General features: G+C 33.2%; 3 protein-coding genes and 1 non-coding gene across 4 annotated transcripts in view; 3 read left to right on the forward strand and 1 right to left on the reverse strand.

The window, feature by feature from the left end:
- The first annotated feature begins 4,411 nt into the window (after positions 1–4,411).
- LOC106712567 (proteasome subunit alpha type-1) lies at positions 4,412–8,016 on the forward strand. Its single transcript, XM_014505169.2, has 6 exons — positions 4,412–4,504; positions 4,823–5,073; positions 5,948–6,107; positions 6,376–6,585; positions 6,689–6,868; positions 7,810–8,016. Exons 1-6 carry the CDS (start codon positions 4,502–4,504, stop codon positions 7,828–7,830), a joined length of 825 nt encoding a protein of 274 aa, XP_014360655.1. The 5' UTR covers positions 4,412–4,501; the 3' UTR covers positions 7,831–8,016.
- Positions 7,506–7,577, forward strand: Trnaw-cca. The gene has a single exon. It is a non-coding gene; the product is annotated as a tRNA-Trp (tRNA).
- A 1,700-nt stretch (positions 8,017–9,716) lies between the features above and the next one.
- LOC106712551 (alpha-N-acetylglucosaminidase) lies at positions 9,717–12,249 on the forward strand. Its single transcript, XM_014505150.2, has one exon. The coding sequence runs from the start codon at positions 9,775–9,777 to the stop codon at positions 12,100–12,102; it is 2,328 nt and encodes a 775-aa protein (XP_014360636.2). The 5' UTR covers positions 9,717–9,774; the 3' UTR covers positions 12,103–12,249.
- Positions 12,250–13,015: 766 nt separating this feature from the next.
- The window catches only part of LOC106712557 (ras association domain-containing protein 10), an 89,307-nt gene continuing 74,943 nt past the window's right edge, over positions 13,016–27,379 (reverse strand). The window contains exons 3-6 of the mRNA XM_014505157.2: positions 15,213–15,358; positions 14,486–14,613; positions 14,086–14,300; positions 13,016–13,956 (exon numbers count right to left, since the gene is read on the reverse strand). Coding sequence (XP_014360643.2) covers positions 13,161–13,956; positions 14,086–14,300; positions 14,486–14,613; positions 15,213–15,348 — 1,275 coding nt within the window. The 5' untranslated portion in view covers positions 15,349–15,358 and the 3' untranslated portion in view covers positions 13,016–13,160. The remainder of the gene's footprint in view (positions 13,957–14,085; positions 14,301–14,485; positions 14,614–15,212; positions 15,359–27,379) is intronic.

Below are 27,379 nucleotides of genomic sequence, written 5' to 3' on the forward strand. Positions count from 1 at the left end.
AAAGAACATCAACCTACGATTATAAGGTTTCAAGTAAAAATAAATTTATAAATTAAGTACGATGACTTTGCCTTTTGTATGGATATTCAATATTCTAAGTGATAATGATACAACGCTTTAAAAGAATATACGGCTTCTGGCTAAGAATTAAATATATATATATATATATATATATATATATATATATATATATATATATATATATATATATATATATATAGTCGTTACATTAAACGTAATTGCCAAATATATTTTCATGTAAATACACAATAATTTCATCTTTTGTGATTCATTTATTTTATAATAATACTAGCTTTTACCCGCGACTCTCTCCGCGCGGAATTAAAAATAGAAAACGGGGTAAAAATTATCCTATGTCCGTTTTCTAGTTCTAAGCTACCTGCCCACCAATTTTCAGTCAAATCGAACCAGCCGTTCTTGAGTTATAAATAGTGTAACTAACACGACTTTCTTTTATATATATAAGAAGTCGTGTTAGTTACACTACTTATAACTCAAGATCGGTCGAACTGATTTAGCTGAAAATTGATGGGGAGGTAGCTTAGAACTAGGAGACAGACATAGGAACCTTTTTATCCTGTGTGCATTCTTTTAATTCCGCGCGGACGGAGTCGCGGGTAAAAGCTAGTACACAATAATGTCATCTTTTGTGATTCATTTATTTTATAATAATATAACTACGATGTTAGAATATCAAAAAAAAACTTTTTTTGGCTTACATTCGATCCTAATTAAGGTTACAATAAAAGATTTCAGAGAATTCTGAAGAGATCCGAACAAAATTAATAAAAAAAATCTTTGCCAGTAATAACCATATGATAAACATTTCATATCTCCTGTGACTCAAAGTAAAAGGTAAAACAAATATTGGATAATAATTGGATAAATAAGTTAAAAGTTCTAATTTAATTTGAATTCTATAGGGCATTAATTATGCTATTTATTAAACATGAAAACATTGTAAGATAGTATGAAAGAGGGATTATATGAAGAAGGAAGTTAATTCACATATAATAGCTTATATAAATGTATGGAAGGAGTACAAAATGTACCTTCCGTAAAAAAAGGAAGGATGACGATATTATTTGTATGGAACAAAGCCAAATAACATACAACTCGAAAACAATCCTCAATGGAGACTTAAATAAACAACACTCTCAGATAGCTGAGTAAATCCGTAACTATTCAGTTTCTAAATTACGTGAGGTCCAGACGTGAAACGTGTCGCATTGTCACCGCGACTTTGTCTGGTCGTGTGGACACGTCTTAGGATTTGAACCGTATTGTTCTGACGACATACACCCAACACGATGTCGCTTGAATGTTAATATACATGTCTATTAAGGTTAACGTGCACTGCTTCACTTTGTTGGGTAGGACCACGACGATCTAGATGCGAGGCAGTTCTGGCAGGACAAGGAGAGGAGCAATATGTGTTACCCTTAAACCGTAGAGTTCCACTGTCGTGACAATGGTGTTTGTTGTCTCTATTTTATCAAATAGAATGAGAGGGATGATACAAGTATTAAGAAAGTGGAATACTACTGTAACATTGGAAACGAAGGTCAGTGATATAAATATTAGTCACACGAAGCTGTTGAAATTATTACAAATCGTCTGATTTTTAAGATTAATAGTTAAAGAGTTCGTTGTAGTCTGAAATCTCGTTTTTTATACTTATAAAAAATGTGTACAAAAACCTAGCAAACAAATCATAATAAATAGTTTAGTTTTCATGAAATTAGGCCTGTTTTAGTTTAAATTTTAAACAAGTCAAAATGTTATACCGATTATGTGAACTACTCGTATAAATAAATGTTTTACAATAATTTAGAATAAGAGTTATTTTTGTTGAGAAAAATTCAAAATGTAGATTAAATCAAGTCGACTTAGAAAATTGATGATTATAGTTCACTTGGAAATTGGAAACGTAAAAAATAACAGTAGTGAAGTAATTTTGAATGCAAATTTTTATTGAAAATTACATTTCGTTGCGTTTGAATGTTTTATTTCTTTTTTCTTATTTTTGTGTACCAACATTTAGAATGTTACTACTAATAATGTTACCTTGTTCGAATTATTTTGACATGATTAATTGGCTTAAAAAAAAAACCATCTTTGTCTACTAACCATAAATAGAGAAAGTTCGTTCGTATTTTTTTTATATTATACCACTGGTGACTGAGAAATATTTTTTCTTATTATTAATAATTTTATAAGATTTATTTATTTTTTATGTTTAAAATACAAATGTCCGTCTGTTACAGATTACAAATATGATTGTCCTTATTTATTATGAAGACTAATTCTGGCCAACATCCAAAATAATAAATTTTGCTGACATTTGTTTGTTACTAATACGATACATGAGCAGTCGACTGCGACTTCGTCAGCGCAAAAAAAAGTAATCTATAATATGTTACCTGTCAAAGTTCTGTCAAAATCAACTTGACATTTTACACGGTACAAACACGGATTTGCTGATAAAAAACATTGATAAAAAATTTGGCATAACTACTTGGGATAACTACGCAAATACATTATGTGTACAAAAAATGTTTTTTTTTTCTATATTTTATAGACACTCCAATTTTATTAATATGTTTAGATAAAAATCCAGTATCTCAGTAAAAGTTTTGGTCTGCAATAAATTTCGAAACTACTTAACATAACTTACTTCTTAACCATATTGAAAAATTTCGTTTTGTATTGATTTTCGGATTCGACAACCCAAGGTAAATGATTAAAAAATTACGTTTTATTAACACTTGATTGACGCTAAGATTTTACTTTTCTCAAAAAACATATTGAATAAAAGAGTAAAACGATTGGTTCAAATGCTCGTATAAATTCATTTGATTACGTCTCAGCCAATGTTCCATTGTCGAAATACCTGTACAAAAATTTTGTTTTCTCTCCTTTTTCATAGAAATTGAGAAAAATTTATAAATTGAAACATCGGAACCGCAGCCAGAATGCATTTATTCGTTGTTAAAATAGAAACTATTTACATATTTACGATATTCTTTCATCGAACTTTATTCACTTCTACATCTCCTTGTTAACTCTTCAACTTCCCGCGCGATTTTCTTTTTTTACATTTATTTTTTTCTTAATAAAAAAAAAACAAAGTTATTAGTGGCCAGTATACAACGTCTTTGGCAGAACTCCTTGTCTACCAAAGAGATGAGATACTTAATGCTTCACTCAACAAAAATTTTGATATTTTAAAGAATCAACGTCATCGGATAGGTGAAACTTATTTTTTTAAAACGTGTTTCCAACTAATTATTTTAAAAGTTGTTCGTTTGTTTTGATTGAATTTTAAAATTAATTAAGCGCTAGTTTCACATTCTATTCTGTTTTTTTTATATTTTTCTCGTATAAGTGAACAATACGATTCATTATTCAAAGTTAATGTCATAGAAAAGTTTGCTATTCTATTTAGTTGGAAAAACTAAAAAAAAAATAGTTATGATGAATACAAAAATACCTCAAAAAAGATAAAAAAAAAGATCTAACCAGTTCAAGCAATAATAAGTTGTCAATAGAATACGACAATATAGTTAATAGCACAAAATATCAAATTGTATTTTGAAAAAAATCGCCATTGATAAACAGAAAATCTTTACATTTTAGGCTACTTTCGCAAATTACATATTGTTTCGCAATGACATTAACTTATGTGGGCGTTTCCCACATGTTCTCTGAAATGTTAGCGTCGCAAACATGAAAGACGATACGCTCCTTGACATAGTCGTTACTGATCAGTAAGGAAAATATTATAATTAAGAAACGTGCTTTCAGTTAGGAAAAATTCTATAGTAATCGAAGAAAATTGTGAGTTTTCATTTTTACTTCAGGGCTTTTCTAATTCAGTGTTCTTTGATGATAGACCTTTGGGATCAGATACGTTTTTTTACATAAACGAAATTATGAAATGCCTTATGGAACAAAAATGTAGTTAGTTATTCTAGAAATTCAAATCTGAATGACCTACAATGCTTAATATTCTACAAAAGTATAAGACAGACCTAGAGTTGTTAAAAATAAGCCTATTTACTATTCGTATCCAATTCCGACCAACTCTTTTCTTCTCTCGATTGTCTTTTGTCTCATTTCATTAACGAGCGTCGCGCGCTCGTGGCCAGTTCGAATTCCTTGAGATTAATAATATGAACTTTTTGAAAATTAAAAAAAACATTTCTTTTTTATGAAACTTTAAATGGATTATTTGAATGTGTACTAAAACTTTTATTTATTTTATCACACTTTTTTATAAATACGGTTGTTGATTTATTTTTAAACATTAAAAGATGGCCAAATATGACTGGCAACACTGATTTTTTTTTGTCTCACTCTTCCACAACTTACATTCATCATTCTGTCATTTTTTGACATTTTCAAAGTCATTGTTGCTTCGCGTCTAATATTTGTGGTTATCTGATATTTTTACAAATTCAATTTTATTCCCATAAAGATGGTACGTATTTTTATCATTAGGCCATTGATGATAGTTATGACCAATTTTGTACATATTTTTGCATAGTATCTGAAGAACGATTGACCTGCTATTTTCACGCCGGGTGACTTGTAGTTTTTCTTTTATTAAAATTACATGTATATATCCAATTCTTTGTTATAAAGAGAGATAACTTGTAATTATAATTAAGATAATTTTGATTTATAACTTAACCTAACTTTTACCTACTTCTATTTAAAAATAACACACCCAAATATCTTAAAAGCTTATGAAGTATAACTTGTCTGTATTTGAAATCTGCTACATTGTATTTTCCAGTTCCGCAATCAGTATGACAGCGACGTCACAGTATGGAGCCCCCAGGGTCGCCTGCATCAAGTGGAATATGCTATGGAGGCGGTGAAACTTGGTTCTGCAACTGTAGGCTTAAAGAGCAAACAGTTTGCAGTACTTATTGCATTGAAACGAGCTGTAAGCGAACTGTCTGCATACCAGAAGAAGATTATACCCATTGATGATCACATCGGTATTTCTATTTCTGGTTTAACCGCTGATGCTCGTATGCTGAGGTACATAAATATATCAAGTTAATAATTATGAAATTTTTGAATATTGTTTCTCATGAGATAATAGTTTTTCATTGCCGATATAGCTATAAAAACATTATTATGTCTGTTGGTTCAAAGATAATTAGAGAAGAATAAAAGCAAAATTGTTTTATGGTTGCATTTGCCATAGCAAAATAATTTTGACAAGCAAAACTTAAGATATGTTTTAAGCTATTAATTATTATGTGCTCTTTGGTCAAGTTTTTAACATTTTCAACTATATCATCATCTCCCTGGCCTTATCCCACTTACCTAGGGTCGGCACACAAGGTTTTATGAACCTTAAAGTTTTGGCTTAAGTTTTTACGGCTGGCCGCCATCCTGTCGCCAACCCTACTTGGGAGGAACATTTTCAAATATATAATTTTACAAATCATAAAGCATATGAAAATGGTTGTAGAGCATAATCGGAGAAATTACATTCACAGTCAGTTCAGTCTTCTTCAAAATACACCGAGAAGAAAGATAAAAATAATTTTGTACAAAATTAGTTGAGTTTTTCTTTTTCATGTACTTCCTAATCTTAATATATTTTATCAATATCTTTAATTTCATTAAAATAATCATATTTTTTAGCCATTACAATTTGAATTTTAATGTAATGAACACAAGATACATAATAAGACAGTTTTGATAACACCATCATCATTTTTAAAATGGATGTGCGTTCTTTGTTTCCAAGTTCTAACTGTTAGTAAACAACACTAGACAAATTTTCTTTTTTGATCACTCCTTTAAATTTAAATGCTTAATTACTGTAGGTACTCTAAAATAGATTTTAGAAGAAAATTTGTCTAGTGTTGTTTTAGTTAAAAATATTTTTATTTAATTACAGCCGTTTTATGAGGACTGAGTGTCTTAACTATCGGTATTCGCATGACGCACAAATGCCAGTTGGTCGTCTTATTGCTCTGGTGGGGAACAAGATGCAGATATGCACTCAGAGATATGATAAGCGGCCGCTTGGTGTGGGTTTACTGGTAGCTGGCTATGATGTAAGTATTTTTTTTTTTACAATTATAAAATGTACATAGATATTTTACTGTATTTTTAAATATAAATAAATTATTTTTCATTCAATGAACTCATATGGCAACTTTCAAGACAAACTTATCATCCATATTGGTGTGGTACTAAGAAAATGCTATATTAAGAACCATCCAAAATGGATGACCATGTATGAATGTGGATGACGCAAGAGAAGTGAACCAGGGTTACTCCAAATGGAACATCCAATACTAAATAATATAAATATTATTTCAGGACCAAGGCCCACATATCTACCAGACATGTCCATCTGCAAACTTCTTTGACTGTCGTGCGATGGCCATTGGAGCTCGGTCACAGTCGGCTCGTACTTACTTAGAGAAACACCTCAATACATTCATGGATTGCGATTTGCAACAACTTGTGGCACACGGCTTGAGAGCCTTAAGAGATACATTGCCTAATGAAGTTGAACTTAACACTAAGGTAAGTTGGTTATTTGTGGACCGGAATTAATTTTGGAAGTGAAATTTCTTGTACAATATGGATTTTACTGACAAAATTTATTATTTTTTATGCTTATTTACAGAATGTGTCCATAGCTATAGTTGGACCTAAGACTCCGTTACGTGTGAGTGATGAGACGGAGCTGGCTCGCTTCTTGTCTCTAGTGGAGGGCGAAGAGCGTCGTGGAGGTAGTGGTAGTGCTACTGGGGACGCAGGGCCCGCTGACAGGGCCACGGGGGACGACAGGGACCCACAACCAGCGGTTAGTATCTTTCGTTTTGATTGAAAGCCTAAATTCATATATTGTGAAGTGATACTATGAAATAGGGATAGCTATAGCATATGAAATAGTTTTGCACCATTTTTTGTATTATTAAGCTTTAACCTATATTGTAGTTTGTCTATGGTTAAGGTTTTGGTTTAAAATCCAGTACAGACTATGTTAGAGAAGTCAGAGTTAATCAAACTTTATTTTTTCATAGACTAGTTTCATAGTTTTACTGATATTGGTGAAACCACCTGCTACATTTCTTCTCCAACTCCAACCTCAATTTCCCTGCCGGAGTGACCGTGCTATATTGAAGGTCGCTCAATAGTTTGTTTCAAATTAAGATAAATTGTTGTGTTGCGACCATAGACAAACTACAAAGAGCAAGAAAGTATTTATTCAGATATGATAGCTGATAGATGTATGAAGTAGTAGACTCTGTAGGGTGTCTTTTTTTTTAAAGGCAGGTTGATGATGATGACAAAATAACTGAAAATGAATATCGTAATTTTCATATTTTGAATTTAAATTCTTTCCGTTTACTAAATTACGGTGTTGGATGGTAATTAAATAAGATAAAAGTCGAGTGTTGTTATCATTATTGAAGAGCATTTTTACAATTTATTGTACCGACTCCGTGGCGCAACGGTAGCGCGTCTGACTCCAGATCAGAAGGTTGCGTGTTCAAATCACGTCGGGGTCAATCTTTTTTTGTAGATTTAACTTTTTGTCTATTTTTTTTTAATACATTATGTTTAACTTTTCTTTTTTTTAATGCACAAGTTCATCACAAATTTACGTCAAATTAAAATTTTTCTTTTTTGCAATTTAACATTTCACCAAATTCTGTTCGAATAATGAACAATAAATACCCGCTAATTTTATCTGGATTTCTTATTTTTTTTTATATTTTAATTGATTTTATTTATTTCAAGGTCGCGATGGACACGGAATAATCGCGGAGCGCCTGCAAGATATTTCACAGCAAAGTGTTAAAGATGAAACAAGTTTCAACTTTTGCTATTCTGATTTGAAAGACTTGCGTTCAATTTATAAAAATTTCTTTACCCCTTTCTGTTTAGTTATTGGCAAAGAAATGCCTTGGCCAGTATTTAGATTTTTTATCGCTTCTTAAATAAAGAATAATTTAAGAACTTTTCATCAAAGTAATATAATTTTCTGTAACATTTGCATGACTATCTAAATACTGGCCAAGGCAATAAAAATGACTAATATGTACTCTTAATTTTTTCACTTTAAATAAATGTTTAAATTTTGCAATGTATTTTATTTGTTACTTTAATTCCTTGATCCTTACAATCCTTTATTATAATTATCAATAACATTTTGTTGTACACACTATGTTCATAAAACTGGGGTACCATAAATAAATCAGAGTGTTATCTGGTAGAACTCAACTGCACTGACATTTGTTTATAGAAATTGTCATTTATTATATTTTCTTCAACAAAATATAGTCAAACAAGAATCTGAACCTGTCATTAGTTTAAGTTCAGCTTTAGAGTAGTTCTTTCTTATGGCTATTAATATTCATCACAACTTGCTCTCAGTCTAGAAAATACGTCTGATACTACTAACATTATTGTGAGAAAAGCAATCGAAAGATTTGTCAATTTGCCTAAGGCATTTTACAAATTAAAAAGTTACAATGACAAACGTTGGATTTTTAAAACATGCCACATATATAAAGCCTACGAAGACAGTAAATGACATAAAATAATTTTTATCAAAATCGGACCACCAGGGGCCGAGTTTCGCGGTAACACACATAAAAAAAAATACAGTCGAATTGATAACCTCCTTCTTTTTGAAGTCGGCTAAAAAGAAAAAATGACATGACAGCTACAGTACAAATAGAATCTTGTGTCATTTTTGACGTTGACAGAAGAGCGCAAGTTTGCTGTCATAGTGTTTGACTTATGCCCACCGGTTAAATGCAACACTAGATTTTTATAGCGGGGAATTCCCGAAACTTCTTGTCAATCGAGTTTCAACGGCCATACTGATTAACAAAAAGGACACTAAAGCATTAACTTTGATGGACCATACCCGGAATCGTTATCGTAACTAGGGTCACCATAATTATGTTTCTAGTACTAAAAATATTGTAAATGAAAAATATTATTTTTTATTTAATACATTTTAGATGCACACTCATATTGTTTAGTAAAAACAGCTGTAACGATTTTCATCAATTTGGAATTGAGATATACTAGCGATAGCCCGCGACTTCGTGAGCGCAGAAATTAAAATGCTTGCATATATCAGATAACTTCGAATTGAATACTTCAAAATCAGGCCAACCGTTTTGAGAGAATTCTCAGAACAAATCAAAACATTGTTTTTGTCACCTAGAAGTCTACAAATTATGACTTTATTGATTGTATTGGATATAGCCACTTAAAATCGATGTGCGTTCGATCACAAATTAATTTGCATATCCAAAATATCCACATTAAACATATTTTATTTCTGTAAAATACTGATACAGATTGTTTTTGTATTTTATTTTGTAGTCTGAATTCAACAGTCACAACTATCCTTATACTAGCTTTTACCCGCGACTCCGTCCGCGCGGAATAAAAAAATAGAAAACGGGGTAAAAATTATCCTATGTCCGTTTCCTGGTTCTAAGCTACCTGCCCACCAATTTTCAGTCAAATCGATTCAGCCGTTCTTCAGTTATAAATGGTGTAACTAACACGACTTTCTTTTATATATATAGATATAAATGTTTGACTTTTTATTTTAACTTGGTCACCCTAGTAAGAAGTAACCCGAGATAGGGGTCAGCGGTTGATTATTATTGTGTGAGGAGCATCTTTGTTATCTAAGTCCGTTCAGTTCGAGTTCTGTCACTGACCGAGACCGACGCGGCCATGAAGCTACCGGCCCTGTTAGTTTATTTAAAAATATGTTGCATCGCCGCAATCAACCTCGACTACTTAGACCCGACAGTGCTTCAGACTAAAACATCGCCTCAAGTTCAACAAAATGCCGCAACTACCATAATTAATAAGTACACCAGTCAAGTCAGTGTTACCATTGATCCGCTTCTGTTTAATAATAAAAAAGATGTCTGTGCCCTCCGTACATCCGATGGACGTTTGCAAATCAAAGCTAGTACAGGTGTTGCGGCTCTCTGGGGCTTCAACTATTATTTGAAGAAATACTGCAAAAGTCAAATAGCTTGGCAAACACAAAGGGTTACTATACCTGATACACTGCCGGAGGTCAACGAAGTGATTGTAGCCAGCGATAGATTTAGATATTATCAGAACGTGTGCACCGCGTCGTATAGCTTCGTGTGGTGGACGCCAGACCAGTGGATAAATCACGTAGAATGGATGGCACTGAACGGTATTAACTTGGCACTAGCGCCCATCGCGCAGGAGGCCGCTTGGGACCGGATCTATCGGAAGTTAGGTATGACCGATGACGAAATCAATGAATATTTTACAGGACCAGCGTTCCTTTCGTGGCTTCGCATGGGCAATATTCACGGATGGGGAGGGCCACTTACTAAATCTTGGCACGAACGACAGCAGAACATACAAGATAGTGTAGTCAGTTACATGTTTAAGCTCGGTATAATACCTGTTTTCCCAGCGTTCAACGGTCATGTACCGGCAGCGTTTACGAGATTGTATCCTAACGTCACCTTCTACTCGGTGGAAAAATGGAATAAATTCAACCCGGATTATTGCTGCAGCTTATTTATCAATCCTAGAGAACCTCTGTTCATGCAAATAGGGGAAATGTTTCTGAGAGAGATGAATAGTGGTTTGGGTGTGGGTGATATTTTTACAGCTGATCCTTTCAACGAAATCCAAGTACAACCGTGGTCGACTAGTCTGGTGAGAGATACTGCATCTGCCATATTCTCGGCGATATCGAAATTTAACAATAATGCCGTGTGGTTAGTTCAGAACTGGATGTTCGTACACAACCCCGTTCAGTGGCCTTTGAAAAGAGTACAGAGTTTCCTTACGGCCGTCCCGGAAGGCAGGATGTTGGTGCTAGATTTGCAGTCTGAGCAATGGCCACAGTATAATCTCTATCAAATGTACTACGGCCAGCCGTTCATTTGGTGCATGCTGCATAATTTCGGTGGAACGTTGGGTATGTTTGGTAATATGCAAGCGATCAATAAAGACGTATATAAAGCAAGAGATAAAGCGAACAGTACAATGATCGGTATAGGACTGACTCCAGAAGGCATCAACCAGAATTATGTCATGTACGACTTGATGCTAGAAGTAGCATGGCGCAGAGAACCAGTACAAAATCTCGATAACTGGGTGGCAGACTATGCTGAAAGAAGGTACGGTTGTAATACTACATCGAGTGCATGGAGATATTTATTGAAGAGCGTATACAATTTCAGCGGGCTTAATCCTATTAGGGGTAAATATGTAATCACTCGCCGGCCAAGTTTCCGGATACGACCGTGGGCCTGGTACAAAAGCAGCGATCTGTTGAACGCATTTAAAGAGTTCGTACTCGCCACCAACTCCGGCTGCAATTCCGATGGCTTTTATTATGATCTCGTAGATGTTACTCGACAAGCATTGCAATACAGAGCGGATCAGCTGTATTTGGATATTTTAAATCAAAGATTTTCAAATGTGATGGCTTTTAACGCTTCAATTGTTCGGTTTATCGACCTGATGAACGATATGGAAAATATTTTAGCTACTAATAATAATTTTAAGCTTGTCGACTGGCTGACAGCAGCTCGAAGCGTGTCTAATGACAATACATTTTTGTACGAACTAAATGCTAGAAATCAGATTACGTTGTGGGGTCCAAATGGAGAGATATCTGACTATGCCTGTAAGCAATGGGCGGAATTGTTCCATTATTATTACACGCCGAGATGGTCGTTGTTCTTATCTATGGCACTAGACGCAAAAGCTCGTAATGAGTTTTTCGATGAGAGCAGTGCCCAGAAAGTTGTTAGATCGTCTGTCGAAGAACAATTTCTGACAGTCGCAATTGAGCCTTTGCAATGTAATGATACGAAAGCGGTGGCATTTTATATGTACGAGAAATGGGGTTTCGTATCAGGTCTCGAAGATTTGCCGCTCAGCATTGTCAGATCAAATCCTTCGAGAAGAACAACTCTACCTGATGTTGACTCCGCAGAGCGGGAAGTGGACTTACCAACTGTAATACACTGGCATTCGACAACACCAACTGACTAAATTGAAAATTATATACCAACAAGGATTCGGTGGACATAAGTCATACTAAATTATGTAACTTAGTGGGCTACAAGACAAAATTCAATATCTGTCCGTGTCAATGTTATTTGTAAACTGTGAAAACAAAGAACCTATCAGATATTTTTGTATGCGTATGTTGGTAATATTAATATTTTATGTATTTAAATTACTTTCAAAAAATAAATGTAAGAATATTATGAAATTTATTTAACCCTGTCTTTCTTCTATTGACTAAAGTTATTTTCTCGTATACCCTGGAGTCAATAAAAAAGAAAAAAAGCTTACTTTTCATACTTACCTTTTTGAATAGTTGACAAATTAAACAGTTTTTCAATAACAACAACCAATTACGACTGTTACCCAGATAGGTAGGCAGAGACCACGGACTTTCATTTGACGAGGTTCTGACCCAACTCTCTCGCTTTTACATTCATAGTTACTAAGGTAAAATAAAATAAAATTTGAAATCAATTTATATTTATGTACATTTAGCATACAATTAAACATATTCAACAAGTTTTTAATATACACAATTTTTGGGATATTACTATATTTTTAAAAACCATTGGCTCAATATTGCTCAGTGACGTCTTTTTTATTAATTCGAGGAAATAAGAGGCTGATACACTGAAGCGTTCTAAAGATTTAGGGACCTAATAGTTTTTGGGATCTAAGTTTATAGTGCATAGCAGGAGTTTTGAATAAATGTGATGTCACTTGATCAAAATTGACTAGGCCTAACTAATTTATATAAAACAATCGATTGGTGGTTTTGTAACATATTTTTGGTATTAGACACAAATTATATTAACTATTCTTACAAATATTGGTATACAAACTATACACAGACTGTTTTAGCACCATTAAATTTTACAATAATTTTCGTACTTAATTTTAAACATAAATATATACATTTGATCATAAAAATTTTGGGGATCGTTTTAGATTTGGATTATGATCACTATCAGAGTTGGAATTTAAGTAAATGGTAATTACAAAGTTTATCTTTGGGACAAATTTTTCACGTCTATCCTGTATCATACAAGCGTGTCTAAAACGTAGCCTGTAGGTTCGTATGTGAATACAGGCTGGGTATTAGCCTGGTCTAGTACGGGTACATAGCTTTCATGGAGAAGTATAGGTTGTCGACTAGAAGCTTCATTTAATTTTCTCTCGAGAACCGTATTCTGTAATTCTTCTTCTTCAAGTTCTAATGTCAACTCGTCCAGTAATTTAATTCTGTTCTCTATTTCTCTATCCGTTCTCGCTAATTCAATTGCGTTACTTTCCATCTCTTGTGCCGTATTCGCCAACTCTTCTTCTATTTTATCAATAAGCATACTCACTTGTGTTACATTTTCGCAACTGTTTGCTTTATTCTCATCCATATATCTTTTCACTTTAGCCGTTAGTCTAACTACTAATTCTTCTTCACGGTGCAATCTTTTATTTATAATCGCAAGCTTTTCTAGAAGTTCAATTTCTTCTCGTATCCTTGATAATTCATCGGCTGATACATCCGAATCGGTGTCCGTGTGGGTCTGTACAAGTCTTTCTGAATTGACTTGACAAATATCTGTCAATTCTTTAGTAAAGTAATGTTCTCTCATTAGTTGTCTTTCTCTTCTTGATTTATGTTTGGTGTGTCTCCTTGGAGGAGTACCACTGCCAACGCCGACACCACTGTCACTGTTGCCAGCTTGACTGTCGTTTACTTCACTGCATCGTCCGAGATCTCTAAGGTATGATTCGAGCAAGTAATTAGTTCCGTGTTTTTCCATTCGATTCTTGTGTGTTTGATCTTCCAAGTGATCGATTACTTTTTCCTGTTCTCTGAAATGGTACAGTAAATAATATATTAATAATGTCAAAATTTCATCCGGAGTTATTAAAACTTAACAAAATGATATTTTCCATAAACTTCCTCTACTAACCAACGATTTAAGTCGGTGTTGTGTTTACCTTAGTTTATCCAATTGCTGATGTATAGTTCTGCTCTGATGTTGTATGATGGAAACTAATTTGGCCGCAGGGTCTTCCCGCGCTCGTGGCGGTGGTGTGGCGGCTCGGAGGCCTTTCTTACGACGTCTTCTCGCGCTAGCTCGACTGCCGGCGTCGCTGTCACGGCCTGAGTCATCTTCTCCGCCGCTCGATAGACGCCGAAGAGATAACCGTACCTGTTAATAAAGAAAGTTCAGTTCAGATACCTTGCGTATATCGTTTATTTTAATGGTACAGTTGTCACCTGTTATCTTATCATTTTATTTGAAAATATTTATAAGTGTCCTTTAGAATGATGGCTTCTCTGAATATTAGTAGTGTATAAATATTGGTAGTGATGTGAAGTGTGATGTTTACATACCTCATGCCTGGCGTCTCCCCAGGCTGCTAGAACGTGCAGTACTGGCGCGTCTGGAGGCAAAGGTCTTTCAACACCCCGCCACCTCTCCGCTAAGACCCATTCCCCTTGCTCGGTTAGCCCACTACCAGCTGTAAAGATATGCTTAATTACAACTTTTCATAATTAAACAAACAAAGCGAAAAGTAAAGCTGAAATTATCAGCATAGTTCACTTGTTCTTTTAACAATGGAAGAGTACACCGTTTCAGATAGGCCAAGGAAGAGATAGCTGGATTGCATGAAACGTGACATGAGTAAGAAGCGAGTGACGACAGAGATGATGGTAGATAGATTGCTTTGAAGGACAGACACCTGGTGCACCGACCCTACTACCGGTACGTAAGTGGGACAAGAACAGGGAGATGCTTATGATAAGGAATATTTTCGTTAATATCTACGATAGCTTCGTCTTCTGACGTCACTGCACTGTTATGTGCTTGTGTTATCAAACACAAGCTTTTGTCCACGAAAACGTCCACGTTGAATAAAAAAGTCTATTAATGAGTCTAAGTTACTCAGTGATAAAGTAGCTTGCTAATAGCAAAATAATTTTTGAAATCGGTCTCAATATTAGAATCTTTCCTGTTTGTAACATTACAGTATATATCTATAGCTGCTACAAGTAAACGCTAGATGATTAGTGGAAAATAGGTTTTAGGGTCGTGAATGAGTATCAAAGCAGCTGTAACCTTCTGGAGCGTCCTGAAGCGCGCGCACTATGTCTGCGCAGGTGGTGTGTGCGCGCACACCTCGCACCCATAACTTCTGCCCCCGCGCGATTACCCCCACCTCCTCGTCACTGTAGTCCGATGACGATGCCTCCATGTTACATCACCTAGAACAAAATATAATCTTTCAATATTAATAAATGGAACTCAATTTGCTTCCATTAATCGAAATAAGAATTTGACCCCCGTCCTGAACCTCCTCTGTTTTTTTCAGTTAAACTCAGATGATGCATCAAATAGTTCTAAAAGAAGAGTCCCTTTCTATCAAGTTTACGAATAATAGCAGAAGAAAAAACATTCTTAATATGCTCAGGTTCCAATAAGGTTCCAGGTTCCAATAAGTCAATGAACTTGGAGCAAAATTGATTCATTTCTCATCACCCTTTATAAACAACTTATCTTCAAAATGTTAAATCAGTTCCGGTTTACATTAAAGTAACATCAAACTTTGCCAAAGTTGCTTATTACAAGTAAAGTTTGTACAAAGTTGGCGCTACAACGCGCCTGGCACGCCTGATTGCTAGCGAAAAACTTTATAACCGGTATAAACCAGTTTATTGCAGAAAATAACCAGTTCAAACTGACTATACTGTAAAAAAGTTTTCAAATAAAAGAAAAATGGAATGTAATTTATTTGTTATACCATAAATATATAAAGGGATATCGTAATAGATAAATAAGTTGGCTTTAATCTGTAGTTCTAGAACCAAAATTAAATTTTCTCAAATTTTCACTATCAAAAGATTAAGTTTTAATCCAAAATTAAGCAAAGTTAAAATGATTGGATTCATTAACATATTAGGTACTGCTATAGCGTGTTCATGTTGCATATAAATAATATTATAAGTGAAAAAAAAACTTCAAATCGCTTCGTTTTCCACGAAAACATTAACGTGGGCAATAGCCCACAATTCCAAATATGGAATGTCGTGACTCGGCTCCATTAGGCGTTTCCGTTATTTCTCCCCTTTTCACCCCTAATGTTAAGCTAACCCCCAACCCCCTGACATTTAGGGTGGCTGCCACGCCTTGTAGTGTATTTTGAATCACGTTGTATAAGTTAGTCATATAGTTTATATAATGTTGCTTTAAAAGAACTACAATTTTGTAAAGAATGTACTGCATTTATCAAACAGTACTTTGTATTTTACAAATTATGGTAACACCAATAATAGGATTTTAAATAATATAAATTTATATATAGGTAATAACTAGCTGTCGCCCGCAACTCCGGCCGTGGGTAATTAAAAAAAAACAGATAATAAGTAGCCTATGTGTTCTTCCAGACTATGATCTACATCTGTGCCTTTCATCAAGATCCGTTGAGCCGTTTCGGAGATACCTTCAAACAAACATCCATCCATCTAAACTTTCGCATTTATAATATTAGTAATAACGAAAATCTTACAATCATATGATAAGTGACATTTCACAATTTCAAGCATAGAAATGAATTAAAAAATATAACTCTATCCTGAAATAATCAGTTTCCTACAATTAACCGTTAGTTCACTATACGTTAGCATCATTGGAGACAACGGGTCTCGGAACCTACCCTAAGTTATGGGTGACTAGGTCATAGTCAACCAAGCTGGCCCAGTGCTGGATGACTTCACACATATCTTTGAATTTCTTCCCAGATATGTGTCAAGTATAAGAATATTTTAACGTATTAATTAATAATATATATTAACTAACGACATACAAATGACTCGCTTGTACATTGATAACAAGAAAAAACAAATGACATTATCATCCAAAGCTATATCGTAGGGTTTACGTTTGTCGTCTTACTAATATTATAAATGCGAATGTTTAGATGTATGGATGGATATTTATTTGGAGATATCTCAGGAACAGTTCAATGAATCTTGATGAAATTTGGCACAGATGTAGAACATAGTCTGGAACAACACACTTATTACATTTTTTTAATTCCGCGCGGACAGAGTCGCGGGCGACAGTTAGTAAAATCTATATTAAGACTCCTATTTAACAAGGGGATATAAAATTAAATAACCTTTTGTAGATCCTAGAAATGTAATTAAATTGGTCTTTATTTCTATAAACTACGAAGCTATTTTACAAAACAACTCGATCTAATTTCCTCGAAGCATCATTCTCGACCACTTTACTAGATGTCTGACAGGAAATCGGTACACAGGTAGTGGTTACAATGTAGGTAGTCGGTGTTACGGAGTTCACGCAACGCCTACAGCCTGATTGCCGACTGCACGGTAGCATTAGTGATGTGTCTATGTAAATATCGATGCTTTTAATTACTTTATTACTATCGATATTTTTTTCATTTCCAGATATAATTCATTTATTAAAATTACCACGTAAATAGATTATAGATTGTAAGCGATAAGTGGAAGGTGAATTTTAAACCAGGATCACTGGAATATAAAGATTGTTTTCTACAAAGAAGTTATAATAAAATAATAAATGAAAGTCTGTAGATTTTATAAGATTTCATTTAATTATCTATTAAATAAGATTTGAAATAACAAGTGCGATACTACTCGTACAACTTTAAAATATATTTTTATACTAGCTGTCGACCGCGACTACGTCCGCGCGGAATTAAAAAAAACGTAATAAGTAGCCTATGTGTTCGTCCAGACTATTTATCTGTGTAAAATTTCATAAAAATCCGTTCAGCCGTTGCGGAAATAACTTCAAACAAACATCCATCCATCCATCCAAACATTCGCATTTATAATATTAAGAAGTAAGGTATCCAAAAGTCTGATGAATAAGATATCGATAATGTATTCTAAATCATTACACAAGTAGGAGAGTTACAAGCAAATTATCAGTAGCCCTTGGCCGGTGCGTAGCGTAATGACAGGAGCCGTGCTGCCGCCCTGTGCCCGCTGCCTGCCGCAGGCACGCAAGGACGTGCGGAATTACTTAGGACACACGAGCACTCCGAATTGCGAACAGCTTACGGCAGTGTTCTAGATTAAATACTTTAATATTCAGATATAGAACATATTAAATGAATGTTATGATTGTTTCGTAAAAGTATCAAATTCGAGACTTATTTAATATTCTTGTAGGTTAGCGTGGTTTGGACATGTTATGCGGAGGGATGATAATCATATAAACAAAAAAGTAATGAGATTGAATGTGGATGGCTATAAATGTAGAGGAAGACCAAAGAAAGTATGGATGGATTGTGTGAGAGAGGATATGCGCAAGAAGGGGGTAAATTCAGATATGACGGCTGATAGAGATGTATGGAGGAGTAGTACATACTATGCCGACCCTCCATAGGGATAAGGGCAGGTTGATGATGATGATGATTTAATATTCTTGTAAAAAAAATTAAAGCGAATATTTGATTTGATTCCTTTCGAATATGTTTTGTTGTGTGCTTGTAAAGACGCATTGATATCTGACATTAATGAAAAAATGCACCCTAAATTAAAACAAGAATAGTGTCCTTAGAAAGGTACGTCATAAAAGCACAGCATTCTACCAGACAGTGTGTATTCACCATTAGGCCTTACAAAAATATACAAAGGATGTAAACAAAAGTAATCTTAGGTTTCAATCATCAAGAGCTCAACTGGCGCATTTAATTTGCGTCTAAATTAAACAAAACAACATCTGGGGCAATTTTACAAGACCGATTCTCATGAAATTTTGTGAGCATATTCAGTAGGTCTGAGAATCGGCCAACATCTATTTTTCATACCGCTATTAAGTTTTTTTTAACTGCGCGCGGACGGCGTCGCGGGCTACAGCTAGTGTTTCTATACATTTGTTAGAGTTTAAATTCTCGCTATTATTGTGATGATTTTAAATGAAATAACAACCAAAATAAATACGTTATTCCTAAGTAATATACGCTTGATATCCTTGCTCTACCTACATTATTTAATGGTATTGCCAGTTAGATACAATATTCCTCTAACTTTGTGTTATTCGCCCACGTCTGAGGAAAGGTGAGTCTATTCCCACGCCTTCCAGTGTTGCCACACCCATTTAATATCAATATCTCCTGATGAGGTTTTCTTACGTACACCGAGTATTAACTCTATATTATGTGACAGAAGCTTTAATAGTCTAATGCCTGAGGATATAATCTAAATAAAAGGTCGTGAAGTAATAGATCTCAAACCTTCTTTTCTTATAATCCATTTGTTTAAAATTTCATCGATCTAAGAATCTCAGTGGCAATTAAAATTTTTAACTAATTGTTGTACTGTCTAACTAAATAATGAACATAATCTGTGGATCTATAAAAACCACTAGCCTCTTTACATTGGACAGGCTATAAACCGCGGTATTTTGTGCCGATTTGATATTCGCCATTTTGGCGCTGATGGTTGCGTTTGGTATCAGTTGTGAGGGTTAGAATTAATAATAGAAATAGAATTAACTGTGGGGAACTTCAATAGGCGCGTTTAAGTCGGAACGATGCTAAAGCTGTCATTTTCAAGCAATGACTATCCATTTAGACATCAGTGACTAAAAAGTTTAGTTATAAATATACAAAATCGAATTAAGTCGGAAGAATGCGATGCGAATCAACGTATTCTTCCTCTATGTAGAGTCGCCACAACAGATTTCTTCGTCTAAATGAGACATTTACAAGTCTCTAGGTTTCTCAATGTAGATTAATAATAACATAAGATTTGCTGTTAGTGATTATATAAAATTGGATCGGCTTCAGCCACTATTTCTTAGAACGGAGTTTGGAATCAGTTAATTATATATTTAGAAGGCACGGGCCAAATCACTACCGCCATTTAACCGATTCTTGGAAAACAAGGCAATTTAGAAACCGTCAGAAAACATTAGACACTTATGAAAGCGTCTAAAGTTAATAGCTTGGTGAATGAATTATTCTTCAACGATTTAATAAAGTAAAAAAATAAGTATAGATTTTGTATTCTTTTTCTTCAAGTATTATTCCGTGCGTTTAAACTACTGGAATATATTTACGTAAACATTTCGAGTTTTTAGTACTTGATACTTAAACTAGCTGTCGCCCGTTACTCGGTGGAATTAAAAAAAAACTAATTAGTATCCTATTTGTTCTTCCTGACTATGCTCTACCTCTATGCCAAATTTCATTGATACCCATGTAGCAGTTCTGGAGGTACCTTCGAACAAACATACATCCATCTATCCATCTAAACCTTCACATTTATAATATTGTAATGTTTTTTGATAATTTAATGTCACGAAATACAAAAAGGTTGTATTAAGGATATTAAAATAAAATTATATCTACATTAAGCTCTTTATCGCTTCTCAAGCTGACACGACTGTTGCCGGTCTGGTGCTTAACAAGGTACGTTGAATAAAAACTACTAGATTTGGTGATGTAAAATGTATTTTTCAAATATTTCTTGCCATTTAAATATCGTAGCAACGATTTTGTTTCGAAACTAAGCGACCATGTTGATAGTCGTGGGTTCCTGAGACCAAAATCCCCGATTAAATCATATTGTTATCTCTGTTTTTGTAAAGGTAGTGTTGGGTCTCCGAAACCAACGGTAATATAAATACATACAAAATATTATTATTGTGTTAAATAGTTCTAATGTCTTCGGAAGTGTACTAGTAAACAAATTTCATACAACACTATTAAAAAAAAAAAACATTCGTACACAAATTTGTAATGTTGTTTTTTTTTTGAAGAAGGTTAATCTAAAAGAAGTGCTTTTAAAGAATACGACACATCTAACTAATCTAACTTTGTGTATACCATAGATAAGTAACAACCTGGAGCATTGTCTACAAGATTGACTCCCATCAGTCTCTTGACAACAACAAAAACTTGTTAAACGGAAGGGTTAATGACATCAACTTTTTGACGTTAACTGAGACAGATCTTGCTCGTGTTGTTTCCCTAAAGTGCGTGGGATTAAACCGTTGTTTTTATTAGCCGACTTCAAAAAGAAGGAGGTTATCAATTCGACTGTATTTTTTTTTTTTTTTATGTGTGTTACCGCGAAACTCGGCCCCTGGTGGTCCGATTTTGATAAAAATTATTTTAATCGAAAGGAAGTGCTTGCAGGTGGGTCCCATTTTTTTGTTTTTTTTTTAAATAACTAGTAGACTAGTAGATTTTGAATATAGCTTCAAAATTTGTTGCGGAAATTAGGGACATTTTTGCTTTCAGCGCTTACGTAGGCTAAACTATAGGACCTACATAAAAATGATGTATGGCGAATTGTAGCTCTTTAAATGTGCTAAATAAAAGTCCGCGATAGCATATATCTATCTTTTATAGTTTTCTCACAATAACCATTTTTTTCTTTAGAAACATTAATTAAATTCATGCCCTATTTCCGACGCTATTATTCAAGTTCAGTATTAACCCTTATGTAAATAAATATGTTCATTATCAAGAGAATTTAATGTAGATTATATTTGCAATTGAAACTATATCATTCTGTCTAATAGTTTAGGAGATATCGTAAGAATAAAATTACGCGGAAACGAAAAATGCTACATCGCGTTACAATGAATAGCACAAATTTGCTTTCTGGGCTTACGTAGGTCAAACTATATGACCTACATTAAAATGATGTATCGAGTAATTATAGATCCTTAAATTTGCTAAATAAAAGTCTTAGGTGGCATATATCTATCATCTATGGATGTCTCACAAAAACCATGTTATTATGAACAAACTTCGATTAAATTGCACACGAAAAACAGCGTCGTAAGCTTACGGCGCTATTATATTATATTCGATATGAATCCTTATCCAAATAAATATGTTTGATGGCTAGAGTATTAAATGCAGATTACATTAGCCTTTAAACTATGTAATTCTGATCAATAGTTTGGAAGATATTAAATTATTAAAAACTACGCGCATTCGAAAAATGCTACTGCGGCGCGCGGCTGGACAAAATTAAAGGCACGCTACGATGTATTAGTTCGTTAATTTTCAATTTGTATACCGATTTTGATAATTATTTCATTGTTTAAAGGATAAGTGGTTATCTGGTGTATTCTAAATTAGTTTTTGAATTGAAGTACACACATATTAAATAGGAAAGTCCTTTTCTTTATTTGTCTTATTTATGTCCTTATACGTATTAAGGAAATTTGTAATTAAACTTCAAATTCACTAAAAATTGAGAAATAAAACAAACATTTTAAGAAAAAAAAAATAGCCGACTTCAAAACAAAAAAAACTATCTCAAACAAAATGCGCTTAAAAGTAACTTAAAAAAAACAATTTCAAACAAAATGCACTCAAAAGTAACGTAAAAAAACAATTTCAAACAAAATTCACTCAAAAGTAACATAAAAAAACAATTTCAAAAAAAATGCATTCAAAAGTACCATAAAAAACAATCTCAAACAAAATACACTAAAAAGAAACAAAATAATGTCATGAAAACTTCTTTCTTTCTTTCTTCTCTCTTTCAAAAACCCTCTAAACTCTAAAGAAAGTTCTCTTCTTTCTTGTAACATGTCTATATTGTATAATTATTGTTATTTTGGAGTCGGTTTCGGCCTAAGTAGAGACATAACCGTAAGTATGTCTAATACATCACAAATATAAAATGTCACCTATTTCCTTCGGCCGACACCGACTGCGAAATAACAATAATTATACAATATAGACATGTTACAAGAAAGAAGAGAACTTTCTTTAGAGTTTAGAGGGTTTTTGAAAGAGAGAAGAAAGAAAGAAAGAAGTTTTCATGACATTATTTTGTTTCTTTTTAGTGTATTTTGTTTGAGATTGTTTTTTATATTAGTAGAGTCTTCTATTAGCGTTGTATAAAAAAAATCTGAACATTTAAATATCGTTGAAAATTGACATGAAAAATCCGTAAAACAGAAAAACAAAATTAATTTTAAATTTGCCTGATGAATTTTATTTGAATCCTTTATCACCAGTTCACCCCTTTTACTACAAGAGAGCGTGAAGATCTAAACTTAACTACCAATTAAAAGGTAATAAAGTAAGGAAAAAGAGTTCCGTTAGCTTTAACAAAGTTCACATCATCTTAATGTATAATATCTCATTACTAATGGATTATGAGAGGGACAGATTAAAGCAGTAACAATGCAACAGTTCAGACTTGATAACTGTCACTGCAAATGACATGGTATAAGATATAAGAGATTGCGGAAAGTTCCAGTTTGCCGTTCCCGCCTCTCACGGATAGTGCATAATTGTTACCTAGTTCTATCGTAATGTCTTTTGTTTGCAGCAAAATGTTTGTCATGTACTTTTCTTTTTGAAAATTGTACATATACTATTTTTTTTTTAGTTAATTATGTTACAATTGACAGCTTCTACTGACTAATTATTCAACGATCAACTGTATGAGTCAGTATTATAACTAAGTGGCTGGCTTAGTGATTTTTAATAAGTAAAAAATGTTGATATAGTTAGTTTTGCTTGGAAAGATGTAAATACAATAATTGTTAAATATTTATAATTGTTCACCCGCTTCAGCTTATGATTTATTACGCATCTTAGGAGTGTTAACCGTTTTTTTTACGATAAGACAATGGTGCAGGAAGCATTTAATCTTATACTGTTAGCTGTTAGTTTCACAATACGTTTACATTATCTGATTCTTGATGCTTAAAAATAGAATTTAAAACTTCTAAAATCTTTAGGTAAATCTTCTTTTTTCTTGCTTCTTGATTCTTGATGCTTTCTGTTCTGTTGTAGTTCCACATCGAGCTAAGGCATCAGGAAATTCACGGGTATGTGACATAACTCCTGTGAATTCTCCCAGTGCCAAGACCCGACATGGACACGTCTTCTTTTGCTTTATTCTTCTTTCTTCTTAAAATGTCATGGAACATTGGTCGAACCAATACAATCTTCCTAAAATCGTTATTAATACATGAAGTGAATAGTTTTACGCCGTTTATGGAAATTGTGCGAATGGAAGTTAATGTGGAGAAAGGTCAACACTATTTTTAAGCATTTTTTTAATATTGAATTATCGTCGAATTTTTACCACTAGTATAATTTTATTTCAGAACACACACATATTTTATGTGAGATTGTATTTAATTCAAGTAAATTATAAAGAGTATTAACATTATTATTTCTAAAGATGCTTATCCTTCTATTTACAAGTATTTTTTCACAGAAGTTATTATATACATGGAAAGTATAGAAACTTGAGTAAATAAGGGACAAAATTATACAGAATTGAATACATCTTTCATTTGTCAAATGGTATTTACTTATTCGAACAAATTGCTTTTACAGTAATGAATTTTTTCCATTAGTGTATATTTTAATAAAGAGAACAAATATTAGTTCGTCACTATACCATTCAGTGGGAGATATGGGGTGGGGAAGGGTCGATCAATAATTTAAGTTAGGTTAAAACTAAATAAAGTATACATTCCTTGCTATTACAATTTTTTTCTAGAATATTAAAGTCGTCAGGAAAGTAAGTGACACTGAAAGTGTAAAATTGTATGAAGATTTTTATCAAAACTGACAAGTTTTAATAGATTTTTGGAACGAAGTTCCTTATCGCGCGTTGTGAAAGGGGGCTAGACGGAAAAAATTCTTACGAAAAGTTGTCACGACACTTTTTATGTTAACGACGAATGAGCGCTACTTCACCATGGCAACGACGTGACAATATATAACGAAAATTCATAGAAATTAAATGTACTTCTTGTGAAGACTTAAGTTTTTTATTCATAGAATAAACATTGGTTCCTTCACTAATTAATAGAAAGGAACTTCGTTCCATCCGGGTATCTCTTGACACCCCTCAAGTTTTTTTAATTAAAAAATGCGTTATTAACCTATAAAATTAAAATACTTGTATAATTAATAACAAATAAAGTATACCTATTATATAAAAGTCGTGTAATGTTTGTAGTCGGTTTCCATGGCTACAAATGGCGATAGGTTAAACACCAACACAATGCAAGTTGAAATTACAAGCACGTATTTGAGTGAAATTTTCGACACATTTCCAAGGCCTTGATTACTTTAATATGTTATTTTTAGCCGTTCGATTAAATATACATTTCAGGTATAAGTTGAAGTTTTGAAGGTGATATAAAAGTTAACACATAGAAAATCCATTAATAACGTTGTTGAAAAATAAAGCTTTTTACTTATGTTAAAGCTTGGTTTGCGTGTTACAAATCACGTTTAATATAAACTACCCGGTTTGTTTTACTGCCCCTCCCAGAAGGGTGGTACGACCAAACTAGGCCACCCCAACAAATGACACTTTACCCTTTTGCTGTCTAATGATTTGATGTTAAATCAGGGTAGGCTGTTTATCTAAGAATGTTTTATTAAGGTTAATATGCAATTATGACGTAATGAAACTTATGTTTTTTTACACTTTAATGAGTTTTCACAGCGAAAATGTATGAGAGGAATGACGTAACAAATTATAATTTCCTTTGTAAGTGATAAAGCAAGACTGATCTTTAATACAGAATAATTGGGATGACAACATGTTTTATGAACAGTGGAAACACACAGTTGTTGTTAAACATACAGTATGTTACCGAAACTTGAGTTTTTTAATCAACATCTATCAATAACTAGTTAATCTTAACACAACACGCTTATTTCTACGAAGGTTTTTTGAAGCTGTTTTTCTTTTATTCCGTCAATACTGTTTGCATGCTGACATTTAACTAAGCGTGGCAGCAAATGACATTTACGAAAAATAAAAAAAATACTGAAACTAAATAAAATGCTCCGCACTTTGTACTAAACTTAAAAACATTTGTTAACAACGTATTTTACGTTTACGACGGATGGATGTTTCTTAAAAGGCATCTCCGGAACGGCTGTAGAGCCATTGTTTTCTAACGGATCTTGATGAAATTTGACACAGATGTAGAACATATTCTGTAAGAACACATAGGCTACTTATTACTTTTTTATAATTCCGCGCGGGCGACATCTAGTCTAATATATAAAATTCTCGTGTCACAGTTTTCGTTCCCGTACTCCTCCGAAACGGCTTGACCGATTCTCATGAAACTTTGTGAGCATATTCAGTAGGTCTGAGAATCGGCCAACATCTATTTTTCATTTTTTTTTAACTGCGCGCGGACTGAGTCGCGGGCGACAGCTAGTATTATATAATTTTGTAACATTATTGTTGTTTTAATTCAACCAATTATGTATCGTATGTCTCTTTGTCTTTGAATATACTCTGTGATTATGTTTTTTCGCGATAAAACATTTAATTCTCATTCAGCATGTGGTAACAGTAATTATTAATGAACAATTAAATGAAAAATCTTTTACGTTTCACTAACAAGATTAAAAAATATAAAAACAATAAAATTTATAATCAAAAATCCAATACACAAATATTATTGTGACATATTAAAATGAATTTATCATTTAATGACCAATAATTTAAAAGGCAACATAAAAATCTTAAATATAATTTATTAACAATAATTTTTTCGTGAATAACAAATGTCTTTAAAACAAATAAACATCGAGAAATAAAAGCTTAGCGTCAATAAAATGCATCGCTTGGAAATCGATTTTTAATCCTTTTTGACCCTGTTTAACATTAATTTATTACACACAAAAATGGCGGGAATTAATAATTGAGGATCGTGTCTGGGGTTGCCAATAATAAAATAAGAATTATGTGTTTTTTTATCTGTTGTACGGGTAAAGTTTTTTCATTAGCCAATAATTTTTAATCCTTAATTTTTTAATTTAAAGTTAGTCATATATATCGTAACAGTTTTGTATAATTAGATCGACTTAAATAAAAAGAGTTAAGTTTATTTTCTATCATTAAAAAATTTCGTCTATAACAATTATTTTAAGATCTAAACAATAAAAAAACTGTTAGCCAACTTCCCACGTCACATTTGTCTGTTTAGCCGCGATAAATTTAAAAAGTCTAGTACTTTAATATACGTACGGTATTTCTAGTTTTATTTAGTTTCCCTTAGGATTAAAAATATTTTAATCTAATTTAATTAAAAAAAAACAACGAAGTGCTTCCTCGTTTTTTGAGCGTTGATTTGGCGTGTTTTTATTCTCTATTAAATTTTGTTATTTTATATAAACTACAATAAATGTAAATTGTAACATTTTGTTACCATTATAAATTTGTGTTACATTGCCAAGCATCAGTCGCACCTGCGTAGAA

Source organism: Papilio machaon, chromosome 22 (assembly GCF_912999745.1).
Source record: "Papilio machaon chromosome 22, ilPapMach1.1, whole genome shotgun sequence".
NCBI lineage: Eukaryota > Metazoa > Arthropoda > Insecta > Lepidoptera > Papilionidae > Papilio > Papilio machaon.